Raw genomic sequence first — 22,341 nt, 5'->3', positions numbered from 1 at the left:
ATCCATTTTTAAGTTGAGTTTTGGAAGAGTTAGCTAGGCAAACTTTCCAGGTAGGTACAGAGGACATGAGACCCCATATAAACCAAGGAAAGGAATTACAGCCAAATCAAGAAAGGTCTTATATACCGAGTAGTTTGAATCATACTTTTAAAATTAGGGGTAGCTGCTGAAGGATTTTAAAAACCAGGAGCATCTGATAGCATTGAGGAGACTAAATTGGAGACAGGATAAGGGTAAGACTTACGGTGAAGAAATCAAGCAGAAGCCACATACACTGTATTCATAAATAATACCTTGAATTTATATATTTTGCCTAAAGCTATTATGTAGTTCTGTATTAGTTCCTTAGTTCATATGGTTACAGAATCTCTTGAGAGGATAGTTTTTGTTTTGTTTTGACATTTTTTCATGTAGTAAAGCACACATCACTTTCAATTACCCAGATCCAACTCAGTTTTAATCAATGGAAAAGTAGAACTGGCACCACCTGACTTCCTCATTTTGTGCATTTTGGGTGGAGCTGACTCTTGAGTGTGAAGGTTGTGATAGGAAATAATACCAGTTACTTGCAAGAAAATACTGGAAGAGGGTGGCCAAATGTCCTGGAATAGGTATGGTTTTCTCATACTTTAGAACCCTGCCCTGCTGAAAATTGTATCTAGATGCATATTAATCTTATATTTGAGCCTGTTTGTCACTTTTGATAAATCTTTAGCATGTCATCACGCCTGTAAAGTATTCTATCAAGAAAATGTGGCAACATAATTTTTTTTTTTTGCCAAGTTACTATTTAAAATCAGACTATGACTAAAACTAAACTAACTTTATTTTGTTCATGTTTCCATCATCATTTTGCTTATCACACAGATTTTAAGTTCTTTTTCTTCTGTGAATCTGTTCCTCGTAGCTCCAGCCCATGGTGACCTCTTTCTCTGTTGAACTCGCAACATTTATCTTTTTTTCCCCTCTTTATCCTTTGTTATTAGTGCATTATTATTTAACTACAGGGTTCCCATGATTATACTCTAAACCTACTGAGACTCAAGACTAACAGTTTTGCTCTGCAGCATGTAAGGTTATGAATGAATGGATCATCAGGCCTGTCCCCATTTTCTGTTCTTCAGATGTCAGTGTCCTCTCTTCATGTCCTGTTTTTACTGGTCTAAAGCTTCTATTGCTCTACCCTTGGCTACCCTGGGTCTGCTGGTATCTTGTGTTTATGAAGATTATGAAGGATTTTTAGGAGGTTTTTGGGCCAATTTTAGGGAAATACAGGGGTGATTTTTCAGCTTTTTCCTGCCTCAGAATCCTATTAAAAAGCTTCCACAAAGATTCTACCTCTTTATAATTATTTTTAAATGTTTACTCATGTATCAAAATGTTTTGAGAGTTTTGAGTATGTGTGTGTGCATGTATATAAACGGAGGACTAGCCAGATTATGTATTTGTTGGGTGTAGTTTGTGGGATCTCATTTCCCTCACCAGGGATTGAACCCAAGCCAACAGCAGTAAAAAATCCGGAATCCTAACCACTAGGCCATCAAGAAACTCCCAGGACTAACCAGATTTTTACTTTTGGAACAGAATAAAAAGAAAGAAGACAAACTTTTATCAAGTTCACAAACATAAATTTTCTTCCCAGACTTCCTTACTATGCTGCTTTTGTAGCCTAATGGGAACAGAGCAGGCTGCAAAGTAAGGCTCATAGTTATTTTATTTAGCTATCTGGTATTTACATTTTGTATACACCTTCTTTTGAGCCAGAATTCTCTTGAATTGTAGATGGGAACTCTAGAGATGTAGTTTAACCTCATTTTAAATGGAGAAAACTGAGGTAAGTGATTGCATGAAGTCAATGAAGCAGTCAGGAATAGAGACCAGACATCTATTAAAGATGATTTTAGTAGATAATAACGTATACATGTTAACAAAGTTAAACAGTACAAAGAGATGTACTGTGAAAGGTAAGTTTTTTTCCTACCCTATCTCTTGGTTCTCGAATTCTCTTCCCATGAGTTAAGAAGTTAGTTTCCAGTCCAGTTTTCTTGGGCTTTCATGATGTTTTATGTGTATATAATCATACAAATGTATATATTCACCTTTACCAAATGGAAGCATACTATACACACTTTTCTGTTCCTGGTGGTTTTTTTTTTCCCCCACTTTTTAGCATTAAGTCTGAAAATTGTAGAACCCATATATTTTTATGCCTTGGTCCATGAACTTTCTTATATAGCCTATCAGACAACTAACTTTAGTTACTGTGAACAAAGTATTATTCTTTACTTTTAGCATATCAGATTGAGTACCTCATGTGCAACATAATGTGGTGTTTCACATTTCTTTCAGAGAGATCATGGTCATTGATTTATTTTATGATAAATATTAAAGTTAAAAAATTAGTGAAATGTGCATAATAATTATTACTGCTAGTTACCAAAAAGAGCTTATTGGGATATTTTCTTTTCTATATGAGAAAGAAATGGTAGGTGAAATTTTCAGGGAAATCGTTTACTTTTAAACTTGTGTAAAAACCTGTATGGTATGTTCCAAACAGTTTTATATCTCAGTGCCAGTGATAAGCAGTGGTGCTATAAATATTAAACCACAAATATTCATTTTCTAAATTTAAAAATCTCTAACTTCATATGCTAATCACAGAAATATAGTTTTTCATTTGTTTCTTAAAACAGTTTATATGTCATCTGTATAAAAATATATCCTTAATTTTGATCATTCACGGTTTTATTTTGGCTAGCTTATCTGTCAGTGCAATTATTGCTTTATTTTTCATACATTAATGGGGCCTGTTAAAACTGCTTGATTTTAGATCTTTTGGACCAAACTGTATCACAGAAGACAAATCCATTGAAAAAAAAAGTGTACCATACCAAGTGTCCATGATAGGGTTCAGAGGCCAAGTGTTTATATTCGATTACTAGTAATCCTGCGTTCTCCCTAAAGATGGCAGTACTTCTCCACATATCATTCACTAATGCTGTTTGAAAATAGTATTAATTATAACTCCATTATTGACTGGAAAAAAGTTAATCAGACTAAAAGTGTATTTTCATAATGATACCACAGTAGTTAAAATTCAGTAGTAGTACAAATAAAATTGTATCCATGAGGTTCACAGCATTGGTTCAACTTCTGTGTGTGTTATCCTTGACCATGGACACAGGGTCCTAACTGCATTCTGACTTTGGAATTCTTGATGTGATGCTGTGAACATCTTGTCAAAAATTGTGATAAGTCATGTTAGGACCTGGCTGTATTTATTATTAGATCTTTCGCCTCTGGAGATGTTATCAGAAAACAAAAACTGACAAAACACCCCAAACAGAACAAAGCCCATAAGTAACTGCCTATTGCATATATTTGTGGACATGAGAAATGTTTTGGTATTTATTCTTCAGTAAAAGTTTGTATGTCCAAGTTCTTGAACATTTACTTTTTGCTTAGGTGACTAGTTCTTTTAATAGATGAAACAGTTACTTATTGGTGCCAGAAAAACAAAAATAAATCTTCAGCCTTCTCTGCTGTAGAAACTAAACTCTAAATTCACAAGGTTCACTGGAACATGGAGAAACAATGCTATATTTTGTTCCTCCTTTTTCCGTTATTCCCATTTCGAATTAAATTGTTCTTGTATGCATGTGTTTGAAATCACATGGCATCGTAATTTGAAGATGGTGAACAGCAAGACAGAGGGCAGGCTAGCTTCCCTGTTAGACCTCACACTTACCTTTGACATGGTCACTGCTTTCTAAAGCTGGTCCTATTGGTTCATCTAGGGCCATTATTGATTCAACTAGCAAGATGACTAGGTGCTTAAGGACTGTGTCATTCTAGCCAGTCTTATAGATAAATATTTAAGTATAAATACCACAATGATGTTGTTGTTTAGTTGCTAAGTCATATCTTAGTGACTGCCTATACTATAGCCTGCCAGGCTCCTCTGTCCGTGGCATTTCCCACGCAAGACTACTGGAGTGGGTTGCCATTTCCTTCCCCAGGAGATCTTCCTGCCCCAGGGATCAAACTTTATCTCCTTGTTGGCCGGTGGGTTCTTTACCACTGAGCCACCTTTGTTGTTCAGTTTCTCAGTCGTGTCTGACTCTTTGCAACTCCATGGGTTGCAGCAGGCCAGGCTTCCTTGTCCTTCACTATCTTTCAGGGTTTGCTCAAACTCCTGTTCATTGGTGCCATCCAACTATCTCATCCTCTGTTGCCCCCTTCTCCTCTTACCCTCTTTCCCAGTATCAGTGTCTTTTCCAATGAGTTAGCTCTTCGCATCAGGTGGCCAAAGTATTGGAGCTTCAGCACCAGTCCTTCCAGTGAATATTCAGGATTTATTTCCTTTAGCATTGACTGCTTTGATCTTCTTGCTGTCCAAGGGACTCTCAGGAGTTCTCCAGCACCACAGTTGGAAAGCCTCAATTCTTTGGAGCTCAGCCTTCTTTATGGTCCAACTCTCACATCCTTACATGACTACTGGAAAAACCATAGCTTTGACTACATGAACCTTTGTCTCCTGGGAAGCCCAAAATACTAGTTTTTAAGTTTGTCATGAGATATATCAGGGACACTGACTTCTGTTTATGGTTCAGTGTAATTTCCCCCAATAGACAAATGTACATGGAAAACTAATCTTAAGATTTCTTGATGAAGAACATTGAATCAGCTCTTAGTGACCCTTATCTGTAAGCTCTGGTAGTAGGATATGTTCAGTTTTCCCATAGGAATATACTTGCCACTCAGACTAGATATTCATCAATTCTCAGAGCAAATTTCTAGTAGACCACAATGCAGACAGATGGCCAGCTTTTGCTTTCTTGATTTCTTTCTCCTTTAGCAAAGTTTTTCTGCATCAGAGTTTAATAAAATTGCACTAATTATGTCAAACAGCCCAATGCCTGGCATACAATAAACGATAATAAGTGTAACTGTTGTTAAGTTCAGGTTACCTTGGTATACTTTTAATGTCAAAGACCATCTTTTGGGCCATTTCTTTGGGTTACTAATTAATCTCATCTTTCACATTTTAAGTTACTTTCATTGTTTAATTTCTTTTTCTTTTAACTCCTTAATTGCATTTATCATTAGTGTTGAATCCATGAGCTAATGAATTAGGCCAATCCCTTTTGGCTCTGTATGATTCTGCTATCGTTTTGTTGTTGACATACTGATACTTTTAAAATTTAAGTTTCTTATTCCAAAATACCCCATTCCCCACAGTTCTTCTGTTTATAATGTGAATCTATTGAAAGAGATAGTCTTCAAGTTACTGCTCAGCATAATTTTGTATCTTGTTTGAATAGGTGATGTCAGTTGTAGGCCTTTCCATCTAATCAGTTTATCTTCATTTCAGATCTGCTTAAATTCTTTTTCATAAAGTTATTTTGAAAGTGGTCTGAATTCTTAGAATAGTAGGATGACCACGGGAGTTGGGAGGCATGGTTGGACAATCTAGGGGTAGGGGAACAATGGCGGTAAACTCAACAGTCAACATTGACGTTACGGATCTGGCAAATACAGACTTGAAAAATCAAATTTTGTGTGTGAAAATGAGTACAGAAAGGAATAATTGAGGTCAGTTGATCTGTCACTCCAGCAACAATTGTTGTCAGCTTTTTCCTCTCCATCATTCTGGGGATAAGTTATTCTTTTAAAAATGGCAAAATAGGTTTAGGGAAATTGGAGAAATTGCCACAGCTCTTTCTAATGTTTGTAAAAATACAGATTATAATGCATTTTTGAAACTGGTGGTCTCATGATAATACACATTTTAGGACAGTCATAAATAGAAAAAATTGCAGGAATTCATTAAAAAAAATGGAGAGGTCATTTCAGACTGCAGTTAATCAGGGAAAGCTTATTACAATGGCTGAGGGTCTCGAGCATTTGAATACATGAGAGGAGGGAGAGAACATTGTATGTTAGGGAAGTGGAGAGTCAAGTGGTTTGATGTGAAGTTTGTTAAATATGGTCCATGAAAGAGAATTGAGGCTGCTGCTGCCGCCAAGTTCCTTCAGTCGTGTCTGACTCTGTGCAACCCCATAATGGCAGCCCACCAGGCTTCCCCATCCCTGGGACTCTCCAGGCAAGAACGCTGGAGTGGGTTGCCATTTCCTTCTCCAATGCGTGAAAGTGAAGTCGCTCAGTCGTGTCTGATGCCTAGTGACCTCATGGTGAATTGGGGCACTGCTTGTCAAATGATATCATTTACTCCAGAGTTGGAAAAAAATGAGCCCCACGCCATTTCCATTCATCATGTAACTGGATAAAACTACCGAAGTCTCTTGGTACATCAGGCTTCACATTTTCATGTGCTCTCTCATGTCATCACAAATTTCATTTTAGGACTCTGGAAATTGGAAAGGCTGTCAACATCTTCAAAATAATCTCTCTCCCCTACTGTCTGATAATTACTCAAATGGCAGAAAAAGTTTGATAGCACTCAGAGGTCAGATGTGCACCTGTGACATCAGGCATGCATCATGGTTTTCCTTCTCTGATGAGGAGGGGATAGCCACGTGTCATTGGAAGGGATAGCCATGCCTCATTACTTTCCATGTCAGCAGCTGTTACCACCTTTCCAAGAGGTATTGCCAAGAGATGGGAACAGAATATGATGTTTTTCTCTACTAGACAGAAATTTGCTGCCTTTCCAGAGGTCTTAATTGAAATTGAAGGCAGAGGAAATAATGGGACTTGACTTTGGCTTGAAACTCTGGGAGGAATTTAGTGTTCTAGTACACAGGCTGCCTTAATCTGACAAAGCATTCTATGGAATTCGGCTTTGGTTCTGTGTACCTTTGTGAGTCAAGGAATTCAACACTTATGGCCATGGAGAATAAAGTTACAATTGATTATCAAAGGTTATCTATGTGTTACTATATCAAAGACCATATTAGAATTTCAAATCAAGCCAGGTTTTTACTGAGATTTACTATTGAGCTGTTAAAATTTAAAAATTTCTTTCAGGAAGTCACTATTTTTCCTGCAAGAAAGGATGAAGGAGGGATTCCTTTCTTTGTAAATATTGCTTTTTCTATATTGCTTATGTTCAGGAAATCAGTTTCTAGTGCAGTGAAGTATATGGTGTATGTATGCATTTCTGTGCATGCTTCTGGAAGACAAAGTCCATGTCTAATCAGAATCTCACTAGTCTTTGACTCCCCTGAAAGATTAAGAACTAATAACTTGGCTAGTGTGGAAACAATGGGATGCTCTGGATGAATCTGAGCAAAGGAATGACAGGAAATTAGAAAGCTCATCTGAAGAATAATGAGATGAAAAGCTTTGGCAGGACTGAAGGGTGATTTAGGGATTCAGGTTAGCCTTAGGGTTGGAGTTATCTGAATAATCTGAAGGTAATTTTCTAGATAGAGCTTTTCAAAGGAAGGAATCTCAAATTATCTTTTTTTTTTTTTTTTTGTCTGAGCACAGTGCTTGAGACATAACAGACACTCAAAAATTTTGAATTGAAATTGCTGTACAACACACCAGATGAAAGTTGGATGATAGCATCAAAAATAAATGTTCTTCTGTCTTACCTGCATTTAATCCTGCTATGCTAAATCATTTGGTGTAAAATAAGGATTTTGGAGAGACACTGCTTTATAAAAAGTTCATACACACTTTTTGTTCAGCAGTTGGTTAACACAAATTTTTGGCCACTTAGTATTTGTTCTTTCTGTATGTTTTATTTCTGATAATTTTTTAAAATTCTACAAAAATGAGTGTCTCTAGACATGATTGTTTTATCCCATACCTACCTACAGAGGGAAGGAAAAACTTGCAGGGTGGTGTGGTTGATTAGATCATCCTCTGGTTAAGCAACATTCCAATAAACAGCTTGGATTTATGAAAATCCAAAATTATGGAAAAGTTAAGGAAAATCTCAAAAATCTGAGGTCCCTTTGGCCTAAAATATCATTGGAATTTATGTATTAATGGATCTTCTATCAGTTCAATAACAAAGCCTTATAATTCCTTCCATTTGTTATGGTGGTATAAAATTTTATTATCACCCAAAAGATTCCCTTGATGTTAGTTAATAAGAGCTAAAAACTTAAATTTGTTATGACTGGAAAACCAAGATATAAGGTTTTGACTAGTTTATTGTAATACTTTAGTTTTGCTCCCACTAAGTTCCTTCAAGTTGAAGAGCAAGTTATTGAATACATTGTTTAAAAATTGGTATTATCTAAAACATTTGTTCCAAAAGTGTGGTAACTTTTTTTTTTTTCCAGCAAACCTTGTGTTCCCAAGTCTGTGGAGATTACAAATCAAATTAGGTTCATTAGAAGCTCAGAAAGTCTTTTTTTTCACCTGAAGTAGGAATACTTAATAAAGGTCTAACTTCACAGAAGACAGTGGTTTTGATTCACTGCATAATGTTTAAGGCATAAACTGCTCTGAAATATTGTGATTTACTCAGAACTTTTGAGGAGGATAAATTACTTCTGTGGAAATCATTCATTCATTCTTAAAATTTTTGATGTCCATCACTTTGCTACACAATGTAAAACATAATTTTGAATTGGTAGAAAGAATGGGTACATAAGAATAGACTAAGTGCCATTTATTAGGTTACTTGAATTTTTTATTATAAAGATATAATTTGGGAAATATGTAAAGATTACCTGCAGCCTCATCACCTGAAGATAACCACTTAACAGTTTGGAGTGTTTCCATTATTTTATACATGCATGGTGTGTCGTGTGTGTATCCACATGTACACACATATGTATACACCCATTCCCACACACCACAAATGAGGATTAAGCTATTTTTTTAATTCTATCTAGTATACCTTTCCATATGAATAGATAGTATATCCTGGTATTCTTTTAATAACAGGTTAGTATCAACTCTTAGAGATGGCTGGATGGCATCACCGACTCGATAGGTGTGAGTTTGAGTGAACTCCGGGAGTTGGTGATGGACAGGGAGGCCTGGCGGGCTGCAATTCATGGGGTCATAAAGAGTCAGACACAACTTAGCGACTGAACTGAACTGAATCAACTCTTTAGACTTTAATCTTACTGTTGGTTATAGGATAGTCCCAGTTTTTCTTTAAATTGCTGTTTCATTTTGCCTGTTTTTTGCTGTTGTAGATATTGCAGTGAATACCCCGTATGAAAATTTTGCATGTTTTCATTTTTCTGGGTCAAAAGAATTTAAGGGTTTTGATACCTTTTCCTAAATGGCTAAGAACATGTTTAATGACACTTCAGTTGGATGCTGTCTTCCCCTGATGAACACAGGTTTATCTCTTGTGTCTACGACAAACAACCTGTTGGGCGGAAATGGCATCGCGCTGAGTTGGGGTTGGCGGCTCCTTGTATTACGGGGAGGCGCCGGCGCGTTCGGCCTGTTTCTAACCGGCGTGTCTTTGTCTCTCTCCCTGGGGATCGCTGCCGCCCGTGCGGGCCGAAGCCTCGGGAAGCCATCGCCCCGCAGCGCCGCCGCCCTGCGCCCGGCCGCCCCGGGGAGCCGCTGCCCGCCCGCGGGCGCCGTCACCACGCGCCAGGCCGCCGCCAGCTGCCGCGCCAAGCTCCGCGGCGGCGCCGCCCGGGAGCGCCAGCACGCCGCCCGCGGCCTCGGGAAGCCGGCGGCCCCGTGAGCGCCGCCGCCCGGCCGCGCCCGGACGCCGCCGCGCCCCGCGCAGCCCAGTACCTCAGGCCTCGCCCGTCGCGCCTCTCCTCCCGCCGCACCCGCCGGAGCTCTCAAGTCCACTCGGGCGTCGGCGATCTCCCCGGGGGCCTCAGCTGCCGGCGCCCTGCCGTCACCCCGCGCTTTACCGACCTCTGTCCCACGCAGCCCCTCAGGAGGACCGTGTGCCTTAGGGCTGGCGGGTGCGAGGACTTCCTCATCCCGTCTGCCATAATCCCGGCTTCTTTGAGAATCTTGCCACCGGAGAGTACCATCCTCTTCCCTCCTAATTTGTCGAGTTCCTAGTCATTTCCCTTCATCATTAGTTCTTCAAAGCCTAGTTCCCATTTTAATCTTCTTCACCTCAAATCCCATCATCACAGGCTGGTGACCCGCGCTGTCCAGAGTCTTGTGACCCATACTGTGGTTAAACTTGAATTCCAACCTCCAGTTCCCTCCTTGTAACTTCATACCCAATGACCATTTGTTCCTCTCCGAATCAGCCCTTGCTCCCGGGTTCTAATTTGCCATCCCAGGGCATCCTCTACTGGGTTTGCACCGAGGTTAGTGCGTCTCCTGGGCTGCTTAGTCTGTGACTGAGCGGAGTCGGGGTGAGATACCAGACTCCTCCAACGAGCAACTTCGGTCTGCGTACTCCTCAGCAACCTGACTGAAACTTTCTTAGAACCGTGCCACATGAGCCTAAGGCTCTTCTTGCCCAACCTCCCTCTCCTTTTCTAGGTGTCAGACTTGCGTTATGGTATGAAGACTGCGCCCTGCTCCTGATTCTTTCCCTCTTTGCTTCACAGATGTCCCCTCAATAAAAGTCTTCTAAGTTAAACCCTGCCTCCGTGTCTGCTTCTAGAAGTGGTTGTTGTTATTCAGGTCGTGTCTGACTCTCTGTGACCCCAGGGACTGCAGCATGTCAGGCTTCTGTGTCCTTCACCATCTCCCAGAGTTTGCTCAAACTCATGTCCATTGAGTCTGTGATGCCATCCAACCATCTCATCCTCTGTCACCCTTCTCCTCCTGCCCTCAATCTTTCCCAGCTTCTAGGAGGACCTGAAGGAGGACCTGAGCTAACACCTTATCCGTCATTCCACTCTGATCACCATCTTCCTATCAGCCTGGATCCCTTGTTCACTGACAATTCATTAACTTCATTTTTCCCACTATTTATCAGCCCTTGTCACTTATTTGTCTAGCCTAGATCCTGTGACCCATCACTATTATCATCCTTGAAATAAAGTCCTCTCAGCAGTCTTGAACTTCAATTTTTTTCAGTTTACTTTCCTGGTAAAATCTCAACTCTGAATGAACCTTACTGTCTGCCTTCCATTGGCCTGACTGCGACAGCTGGACATTTTCTTTAAGGAAATCACAGTTTTACTTTGAATCCTTTATCTCAAACCTCAGATTGGTGCTATTGTTCCTACTATAGCCTCAGTTTCCCACTTCTGTTTATACCTTTTCATCTCTGCTCAGAATTTCCCAATCTCCTCCTCCCTGTTTACTTTAAATTTCCCTTGAAAAATAGATGTTACATACAAAGTCTATCTTCCCAGCACAAGACCCTCCACTCCCAACCCAGCTGCCTTGGTAACCACCAACTTCCTTTTTGTGACTATGGAGGAAGTTTCAAAGGCCACCTCCTCCTCTTGGACTTTGGATCTCAACCCTTCTTGCCTTTACAAGGACTTTTTTCCTTAGGCATTCCCTTTTCTTCCATGATGTCAATTTCTGTCTTGAATGAATCATTCTCATGAGCCTGCAAACACGCTCCAGTATTCTTAACCAAACCTTCCCTCAGGCACATCTTTTCCATCTATTAGCCATTTCTCAGCTCTCCTTCATGACCAAGCTTCTTTAAGGAATTATCCTATAGATTGTCTTCATTTTCTGATCTTCTGTTCACGTTCACAGTGTGACACCCTCACCCCCACTCCTGAAAGTGCCCAGTTAAAGCCACTACCCACCTCCGTGTTGTTGTTCAGTCGTTAAGTCATGTCTGACTCTTTGTGACCCTATGGACTGCAGCAGCCAGGCTTCCCTGTCCTTCACCATCTCCTGGAGTTTCCATATTACCCTATCCAAAAGGATATTTTCCTGTCTTCACCTTGACCACTCCCTGCTTCTTTAAAGATTCTCTCTTCATATTCAAGACTATTCTGTCCAGATTTTCTTCCTGCTTCACTGTTTGCTCCTAATGTTATGCTCTATCTCCTGCCTAACTTGGAAATGTTGACGGTTTTTGTTTTTTTAAAACCTCCACTGGGTCCCTTTTTTCTTTCTATGTTCTTTCCCAGGAGGATCTTATCAATTGCCATGGACTTAAGTACTGGCTTTATGCTAATAAGTTACAAATTTATGATTCCTACTTTGATCTTTCCTCTAAGTTTTAGACTCACATATCTAATTGCTTGCTTAATTAATATCTTCCTTTGATTGACTCAGATCTTTCAAACTTAACATGTCCCAAATCTAATTCCTCATTCTCACCCCAAACCTGTTTCCCCTGTTACAGTAAAGAGCGTCACCATAAAACCAATTTCTCAAGCCAGAAACCTATGTGTCCTGTTTGATTCTTTTCATCTCTCCCATACATCACGTAGACCAGCATAATACAACCATTTTGTCCCCCAAATGTATTTTAGTGTCTTCTTCTTTTCATTTTCAGTGCCATCACTTAAATCTAATCACTGTTTGTTCTCACTTGATTATTGTGACAGCCAGCCTACCTGTTGTCTCTACTTTCACTCATGACCCATGACCCACTTAAATACATTCTTCATAGAGTGGTGACAATGACCTTACTCCTCAATTGAATTGAGTAAATTGTAAGATAAAATCTAAACCCTTAATCATGACTCACAGAGTCCTGCACAATCTGACCTCTACCTATCTCTCCAACCCTATCTGTGCTCCTCTCTCTCATTGCCCACCATGATGTAGCCACGCTGGTTCCTCCAACATGCTTTTCTGCCCTGCAGGGGCTTAGTGAAAGTGAAAGTCTCTCTGTTGTGTCTGACTCTTTGTGATCCCATGGACTATAAAGTCCATGGAATTCTCCAGGCCAGAATACTGGAGTGCGTAGCCTTTCCCTTCTCCAGACTATCTTCCCAGCCAAGGGATCAAACCCAGGTCTCCTGTATTGCAGGTGGTTTCTTTACCAGCTGAGCCACAAGGGAAGCCCCAGGGGCTTAGTAAATGCTGTTATCTCTGCCAACCTGCTCTCCTTGGTTAGCCTCTCCCCAACAACAACCCTTAGATAACTGCTTAAATAAAAAATCTTTAAAAAGGCTTGCCCAGAGCATTGTTTGCAAATAGTGCTCACCTCTCTCCTCCCATTTGTTTTCTCACTTCTTTGTTTCTTTGAATTCCTATCTCGATTTGTACAATTATTTGTTTATTTACTTATTGTGTCTATGTTTCCCATACTGGAATGAATGAAAGAGGCTGTGTCTGGATGTCTAGATTCTTCAACATTGTGTTTCTAGCCTGAAGCACAATACCTGGCACACATTAGGTGAACAATAAATATCTGTTAAAGGAATAAATGAACACATTTGCCAGTTTTTCTGTTGGGAGTTCATTTTTTATTGATTTGTAAGAACTCTATATATTTAAATCACTAACCATTTGTTTATTCAATATGTTGCCGATATTTTGCCCCTTGTCTTATGTGTACCAATTTAATTTGTAGTATCTTTGATATACAGAAATGTTACATTTTTTATTTAGGTAAATCTATTTGTCCTTTCAAGATTTCTGCTTTTGGTGATATGTTTGAAAAAGTTTTCTTCCAGCTCAATGTTATATAATATTTGTCTATTTTTTCTTCAGTTTTTTTAGATTTAAATCTTTATTCCAAATGGAATTTATTTTTTGATATAGATGTGATTAAGGCTCTAAATATTTATTTTGTTGTTGCATCATCACTTATTGAAAACTCCCTCTTCTACTGTTTTGAAAATTCTACATTTATCAAAAATTAAATTCTTACATATACTTTGAGTGGGTTCTGGATTTATTATTTATCTGCTTGTTTTTTTTGGGGAGGGGTATCCTTCTATATTCCTGAACTATGTTTTAATTATTGTCATTTTGTAATTTGCTTTATTGTGTGATTAACTTTTTAATGGAGTAAGCATTATTCTTCTTATTCAAAATAGTTTCAGCTATATTTGTGCTTTTATTCTTCCAGATAAACTTTAGTTATAGTTTGCTCGGTTTCCAAAAGAAACTGGCATTTTATTTAGAATTGCTTTAACCTCATAGATTAATTAGGGGAAAATGCCCATTGTTGTAATAGTTATTTTGCCATTCAGGAACTTGTCACATGTCAGGATTATTGAAAGCTTCCTATATATTTTTTCAGCAATTTTGTAGGTGGTGCGTGTTTCCTGTTAATTGTATCATTAGATATTTTATGTCTTAGTTTGGATCATTTTCCTGTTATGTTTTATAACTGGTTGCTCCTTGTTGGGTCAGGCTATTGATTTCTGTAATTGGTAAAATTTCTGTACTCTTTCATTAATTTTTCTAGTTGATTCTAAGTAGACAATCACTTGAAGTATACTAAATAGTGATTTTCTCTCTTTATAATATTAATACCTCACATGTTATATGATGGTATTAATGTTAATTTTGTTCTTATTCCTGACTTTTTAGGAATACCAGTAATATTTTACCAGCTTTTAATGTTAGCTGTTTGATTGAAATAAAGGTCTTTATCAGGCTAAAGAAGTGGTTTCCTGGTTCAAGCACTCTAAGCATTTTGTTGGAAGTTGTTGCTGAATTATATTAAATGTATTCTGGGCAACAAGAGATGATCATGTGGCCTATTGTTATAATAAATTACATTAATAGATTTTCTTAATATTGGATTATTTCTGTATGAGATGTATCCTGTTTCATTACAGTGGGTTTGTTTTCTTCTTTCAGTATAATACTGTTGAATTCAGCTCCTTAAATTTTAATTAGAATAATTGCATTTATATTCATGAATATGTTTGGACTAAAGCTTTGCATTTTTCTTTTTTTTTTTTTTTTAGATTTCATTGGCTAGTTCTTTTTTTTTATGATTTTATTTTATTATTATTATTATTATTTTTTTTTTAATTAAAAAAATTTCAGGTATACACAGGTTCAGGATGGGGAGCTTTGCATTTTTAAATTGTGTCTTAAATAGCCTCAGAAAAGTCTTGTTCCGTGCTCTAGATTAGTATAGAGTATAGGAATCTATTCTTTGACGATTTGGAGGAATTTACCTACCACACTGTTTAGGCCCCAAACTTTTTTCAGGGTAAGTAAGTGGAAGATAACGCTCTTAAAAATTTTAAGTTTTCTTCTATGGTTTAGGTTTAGACAGGTTAACTACTATTTCTTATCAAATTTAAAAAATAGCAACTTTAAAGCAAATCATGCATTTTTATAGAATTTAACAGTTTACCAGTCTTCTACATATAATCTTACACTTGAAAATATTTTTCTCTATGTTTATAGTTATAGCTCTTTTCTCATTTCTAATCTTTTTAGTTGCATTTTCTTTCTTTTATTAGACTTGATGGTCTTCTAAAGGAACCAACATTTAATTATTTTTTCTATTTTCTACATCATTAATATAACTTTAATCTTTTAAAATGCCTTCTTTATTCTTAAGTTTACTTTGTTGTTTTCAGAATGTTTCTTTTTAATTAATTACTTAGTTCATTGATTTTTATTTCTTTCTTATTTAATAATAGGACATATAAGGTTATACACCTCTGAACAGAGCTTTGACTGCATCCTAAAGGTTTTGGTAATAGTTCTTAATTGTTGCTATTTTAAAAATAATAGATTATAATTGTTTTTATTTTGTTTTGACTGGTGTTATTTAGGATAGTATTGTGAGGTTTTGTTATTGTTAACCCTGATTTTTTTAAATAAAGAATAAATTTATTAATATTTATGTTGCTAATTCAATAAAGAGGCAATTTTGTTTCAAAAAAGTGAAATTACCCTTGAAGTTGAGTTACCTCAAGTTATACGCAAGCATTATCTAGAGTTCTTTGTTATGAGATCCTACTAATTGCACTGACTAGTGGTGACTATACTAGCTACTGACAACAGGGATTTGGTATGCCATTAGAGTCAATAATTTACTGGAACTGTGATTTATATATAATATCCTATTTATTCATAAAGGCAAAAAAGAGCTTTAATCATGTTTATTGCCTCAAAAATCCTCAGGTAATATGAAACTTAAATGATCATCTAAAAATTAGAAAAACTCATTATCAAAGTTTATGAAATCAGGAAGGATCTGAGAATTGTGAACAAGGAGTTTGAAAATTTTGGCATTGGAACAAGTTTTCTTTTAGATTTGGAAAGATTGGTTTTAAAAATATTTATTTTTATACTTACAAATGTAATTCATATACATTAAATAAAATAAAGATCACTTATAACTCTGTCACTCAGTAAAACACTGCTAACATTTTGTTATATTTTCTTCTAGGATTGTTTCTGTATATCCCTCTTTCATTCTATCTTCCATTGGATAGAATTGGGCTCATATTCTTTTGCATCCTGGTTTTGTTTTTTAGTTATTATTTGTTAACATTTCCCAGTGCTTTAAGGAAGTAGAAATGGTTAGGAATTAATTTATTTCAGTATTAGTAACATAAGGATTGGACTCTTCTTGCTGTGGTTTCTACTGCCCAAGACTACTTGCTTTCTAAGCCTGGTTCTTAAAGAGTCGTCTAATAATCTTCCATTTAATTCTTTTGTTTCTGTCATTGGCACTCAAGAACTCTGACTGATACGGTGATTTTCTTTTATTTGATTCATAGCATTTTCAGAATTCTAGTGCCAAGAAATATATTATGCGTGTGTGTACAGGTGTGCACACAAATGCACACACACCTAGGCACACACACACCTATATAAGTTTACTTGCTTATTTTGTATTCACAGACCACATTCTTATATTAAAGCTTCTGAGAAGTTCTGCATTAAAAATTTGCTTTAAGAATCTGCCTTTCAGACATTTCATTACAGAATACTGTACTTTTTTCTAGTAGAACTGGTAATTTCTTAAAATAGAACTTCAGGAAGCACTGATTTTGTTTATTAACTTAGCAGCAGCTTGATGGCCCTTTCTCTTGGTTTCCATTTGTCAGTATTAGTTGAATTAATACTGATTGAGCATATCGAATAAGTTTCTTTTCTGGAGCCTCTTCTTGTGTGCTGAGAAGTTAGTTCCAGCAATACCTAACAATTTGATTTTAAGATTACCATCAGACCCAGGTAAGAGAGACCCTTGCTTTGGGACCCACTCTTTACATGGCCCTGCTCTGGCCCTCTTTCAGTCACTTTTGAAGAGTCTGTGGATCTAAGGGAATATGCCCACCTGAACCTTGAGCACTCTTCTTTAGACTGCATTCTGGGTGCCTGGGACCCAGGATTCTCAATCTAAACAGCCTCACCTTCTGGAGCCTCTTCTAGTCCATCCTATCATGCCACTTGAGTTCTCTTAGGCCTAAAGGATGGTGAAAGGGTGGCTATTTGAAGGGTGTGACAGCTTGGTTCTGCAGATGGGAGTCCACATCAGTGTATGTGGGGCCCCTCACAGTGTGGGATGCAGCTGGGGTATGGTATAAGGACCAGTTATGATTAGGCTACCATGTTCCAGTATGGGACACTGAGGAATCCAAGGATTCTTAACTTGAATGTAGCCTTCCAGGAAATTATGAGGGCATATATATGTGGGCATAGAGCAACAGAAGTCTTTTAATAGTTTGTTGGCTTGGTTTGTAACTTTGAAAATATTTGGATGTAGGATACTTCTACTTTTCTCTTGTCCTGGCCCTGTGAATATTAGGAGTGAGATTGGTGCTCAGATGGCTACAAGCAAAAGTTACAATCCTGGGGGCAGTGGCACTTGGAAAGTCTTGAGGCTTCAGAGGAAAGTGGCAGGAGGGTGACACTTGGTGATAGAACCCAGGGAAGTACTATATATATATATATAGTTAGATGGTAGGTAGATATAGATAGATAGATAGATAAATGCAAGCATTATCTATCTATATATATAGTTAGATGATAGATAGGTAGATAGATAGTTAGGTTGATAGATAAAACCTGGCTTCCCTGGTGGCTCAGATGATAAAGAATCTGCCTCTTGGGCAAGAGACCTGGATTCGATCACTGGGTTGGAAAGATCCCCTGGAGAAGGGAATGGCAGCCCACTCCAGTATTCTTGCCTGGGAAATCCCATGGACAGAAGAGTCTGGTGGGCTTCAGTCCATGGGATGGCAAAGAGTTGGACACAACTGAATGAGTTTCACTTTTCACTAGGACCTCATGCAGCCTGAAAGTTTAGCATGAAGCAACAGAGCCTTCTGTATTTGAATGAAATACAAATTAGATGATGAGTGTCTTAGCAGTGGCCATGGGTCACAGTGAGTTAAAGACTATAGAGTCTAAGTCCTAGGCTTTCCAGAGGCCTCCAGAATTTTGTACTCTAACAGCCTTGCAAAAACATGACTGATTTTTTCCCCCTCACACTAGTGAGTGAAAAGTTCAGAATCAGATAGAATTTTACTTAGAAAATTAAAAGTAATAGTACCATCTCTTATACATGAATGTGGTGGTATGAGTCACACTATGGCAGTATGTGCAAAATGGTACAGAAAGAAGCATGGACTGTCTTGGAAGTGTGAAACAGAGGAACCTCCCTTGGTCTGGAAGTTCAGATTAAGTTCTTGGAAGCAGTAACATTTAGCTGAGCAATGGACAGTGGGCAGAGTTTTCAGGGACAGCATTCAAGGGAGAGGGAAAAAGGGCATTGGAAACAGGAGGGAAGGCTGTATGGGGAGGTTGGAAGTTGGAGAGGACACGATGAATTAGCATTGAATAAAGGTCTGTATGGTGTGGGAGTTGAAAGCAAGAAGGACACTGTAATCAGATAAGACAGGAGAGGAATTCCGAGGCCTGATCACACAGGGCTCTCTAAACCATGTTGTGAACTTCAGGAAAACAGCAGACCATGGTTTCTATCTTCAATGAACTCAAGGTCTAGTGAAGAAAAAAGTCTAGTAAAACAATAATTAAAAACAAAGAGGTAGTGTGAAGGTGTTCATCACTTAGTGGTGTCCAAATCTTCGGGACCCCATGGACTGTAGCCCACCAGGTTCTTCAGTCCATGGGATTCTGCAGGCAAGAATACTGGAGTGGACTGCCATTCCCTTCTCCAAGGGATCTTCCTGATCCAAGGATTGAACCCAAGTCTCCCACATTGCAGGAGGATTCTTTTACCATCTGAGCCACCAGGGAAGCTTACTTAAAAAGAGGTAAGTGCTACACTAAAGATACGCTCACTGTTACCTGGCATCCTCAGAAAAGGAGCATCTTAATTATTGCTGAGTGAATCAGAGAAGGATTTTTCAAGGCTGTGAGTGTTTGAGTTGCAACTGAAAGTTTGGAAGCTTTCCTGATAAACAAAGGGAAGGGAAAGGAAGAGAAAGCGAACAGCAAGGGCGAAGACATGGGATTAGGAACCATTCATATGGACGGAATTAGGCTGCATGCCTCATTAAGAGCTTGGATGTTTTCCTCTGGATGATGTCAAGTCTTTAAAGACTTATGAGTTAAGACTGGGCATGATTAGAAAGATCAGTCCAAGGACGATGAGGAGGATGAGTTTGAGAGACATGAAACTGGTATGGGGGACGTGGTAAAAATTTGTTGCCATAATACAGGAGAGAAGTAGAACTCCTGAAAAAGAGAATTTGTGGTGGGGTCGGGGGAAGATTGAGGGATGTTTTGGACGTGGAAGGAACCAACTGGTTTTCCCAGATCTTTGTGCCTTACTCTCACCTTAGCTTCACCACCAGTATGTTAAAAATGGGCCAATCTATGAAAGAAAGGAATCTGATGACTCAATTACAGTAATGTATCAATGACTGAAAACAGCTGGGTATCCCTTCTCAGAGGACTTTGAATTTAAAAGAATATGTATGAGAGTTCCCTGGTGGTCTAGTGGTTAGGATCTGGTACTTTTACTGCTATGGCCCAAGTTCAATCCCTGGTTAGGGAACTGAGATCCTGCAAACTGTTCAGTGTGGGGAAAAAAAAAATCTGAAAAAGAATGAATATATATGTGTATAACTGAATCAGTTTGCTGTACATGCGAAACTAGCACAATATTGTTAATCAACTATGGCCCAATAAATTAAAAAAAAAAGAATACTCTGGAATGGCAATGGATGTGGAATGATGGACTTCAGATGCTTTGGATCTTGGCAGGGAGGTATTTACTGGGTGGGAAAAGGAAAAAGAATTTCCTTGCTTCTCTTACCACAGTGGTTCTCAACTAGGGACAATTTTGCCCTTTCAGCAGACATTTGGCTGTGTCTGGAGACATTTTTGGCTGTCACAATTTGGGTGGGAGTGCTAGGGATTAGAGATGAGGTAGAAATGTTGCTAAAATACACAGGAGAATTCCCCTCCCCACCCTAAAACAAAAAATTACCCAGCTCAATAGGCAATGTAGCCAGGGTTGAGAAACCTTGCCTTAAACCATGACATGAGTGACTATATATTAAGACTTGCTCTATCTCTGAGTTATATAATTATTAGATTGAACAATCATGACTCCAGGGATGAAACCATAAAGTGGCTTCTATTCTTGTCAACTCTTCTTTAAAATGGTTCCATGGGGCTTGTCCTTGCCTTGGCCTTGAATGAAAACTTGGGCCCATCTCATGAATTTTCTGGTCACTGGCATACAATGAAAAATGTCTTTTATTCACTTTAAACCACAGAGTATATTCTAAATTTAGTAATTAGAATGTCTCAGTTTAGTCGCTCAGTCATGTCTGACTCTTTGCGACCCCATGAATCGCAGCATGCCAGGCCTCCCTGTCCATCACCATCTCCTGGAGTTCACTCAAACTCACGTCCATCGAGTCAGTGATGCCATCCAGTCATCTCATCCTCTGTTGTCCCCTTCTCCTCCTGCCCCCAATCCCTCCCAGCATCAGGGTCTTTTCAAATGAGTCAGCTCTTTACATGAGGTGGCCAAAGTACTGGAGTTTCAGCTTTAGCATCATTCCTTCCAAAGAACACCCAGGACTGATGTCCTTTAGAATGGACTGGTTGGATCTCCTTGCAGTCCAAGGGACTCTCAAGAGTCTTCTCCAACACCACAGTTCAAAAGCATCAATTCTTCTGCACAGTTCAAAAGCATCAATTCTTTGGTGCTCAGCTGTCTTCACAGTCCAACTCTCACATCCATACATGACTACTGGAAAAACCATAGCCTTGACTAGATGGGCCTTTGTTGGCAAAGTAATATCTAATTAGAATGTCTAGTCCCTTGTAATAATCAAAATTTCAAGCTTGATTTAAAAGGACGAGGTCCTTTCCTGTTAGTGGTCCTACCCCCCCACACCAAAGCTTGTGTAGCCTTGGGGTTGGAATATGGGGTAGAGAAAGGGAGACGGGACTGGGACAGTTCTTAGTGAACTAATAGTGCTGTAAACTGGTGTGGTGCTCACTGGAGTGCCTGGCAAGTGTTTACAGCTGATTCTAGCTCCTTGGAGATTTCCAGGGTCCCTTTCATTTGGAATTCCCCTCTGTAAGTCATGCACTTTCCTCTGGTCATGGCTTTTTGAAAAATCTGTGATGAAGAACTAGGATTTTGTGTGTATGTGAAAGAAAGAGAAAGAGAACAGAAACAGCAATTTTCAATTATTTCCCATCTTCTAGTCTGAGTGAACTCCGGGAGTTGGTGATGGACAGGGAGGCCTGGTGTGCTGCGACTCATGGGGTCGAAAAGAGTCAGACACAACTGAGCGACTGAACTGAACTGAACTGAATAGACGTAATAGTTTTGAAATATATGATAAACATGAATTGGTAGTAAAATGAAAAAAAAACATGCAAAATATAAAGCTGCATTTTAAATAATCACATTCTGCGACACAAAATTACTCTGTCAAACTGCTACAAAATTTTCCTTAAAGCTTACTTTCAATTTCTGTCCTTTTTCAACATTACAGACTGGGTTCCAGCACCAGTCCTCAGACCGAAGAGCACTAATCTAACATTTCTTGTTCCTTCCATTGTGCCTGGGAAATGTGACATTTGACTTCTTCCTTCTGAGGCTTCCTCCCCTCATGCTACCTGAATATTCTCTCTCACTCACTTTGCTCATGTCATCCGGCCAATGGAAGACACGAGGCATCAACTGCTCTGACTTGGTCTTGGAGCACAGATTGCTTAGTGGGGCTGCCTCTGCCTGCTCACCTCCTGGCCACTAGCCCACAGGCACTCCCCAGGTGGGGTCAACAAAATTGAGAGCCCTCCATCCCCAACCCCCTATAAGATATACAGACCTGATCCCCAGAACTCGTGAGTATAATTGCTTTATGTGGCAAAAAGGACCATGTCAAGGGGGATGATTAAATTAAGGATCTTCTCATGGGAAGATTATTTTGCATTCTCCAGGTGGGCCCAGTGTTGTCAGAGGGGTCCTTATAAGTAAAAGAGGAGACAGGAGTGCCTAGTAGGTGGGATGACAGACAGAGGTTGGAGTGATGAACCAAAGAATATGGGAAGCCTTTAGAAGCTGGAACTGACAAGGAAGTTGGTTCTCCTTTAGCGTCTCCAGAAAGAACACAGTCCTAT

At 38.8% G+C, this 22,341-nt stretch overlaps 1 protein-coding gene and 1 non-coding gene across 5 annotated transcripts in view; both read left to right on the top strand.

The window, feature by feature from the left end:
- ZNF800 (zinc finger protein 800) overlaps positions 1-10,507 on the top strand; it is a 50,962-nt gene extending 40,455 nt beyond the window's left edge. For all 4 annotated transcript variants that reach the window (XM_061414610.1, XM_061414609.1, XM_061414606.1 and 1 more), the window contains one exon: positions 9,451-10,507. In XM_061414610.1, coding sequence (XP_061270594.1) covers positions 9,451-9,637 — 187 coding nt within the window. In that variant the 3' untranslated portion in view covers positions 9,638-10,507. The remainder of the gene's footprint in view (positions 1-9,450) is intronic.
- Positions 10,508-19,675: 9,168 nt separating this feature from the next.
- On the top strand, positions 19,676-19,747 carry TRNAK-UUU (transfer RNA lysine (anticodon UUU)). The gene has a single exon. It is a non-coding gene; the product is annotated as a tRNA-Lys (tRNA).
- Positions 19,748-22,341: the final 2,594 nt, after the last annotated feature.

Source organism: Bos javanicus, chromosome 4, assembly GCF_032452875.1.
Source record: "Bos javanicus breed banteng chromosome 4, ARS-OSU_banteng_1.0, whole genome shotgun sequence".
NCBI classification, from domain to species: Eukaryota; Metazoa; Chordata; class Mammalia; order Artiodactyla; family Bovidae; genus Bos; species Bos javanicus.
The sequence above is the reverse complement of the archived record's forward strand: the minus strand, read 5'-3'. Positions and strand labels throughout refer to the sequence as shown.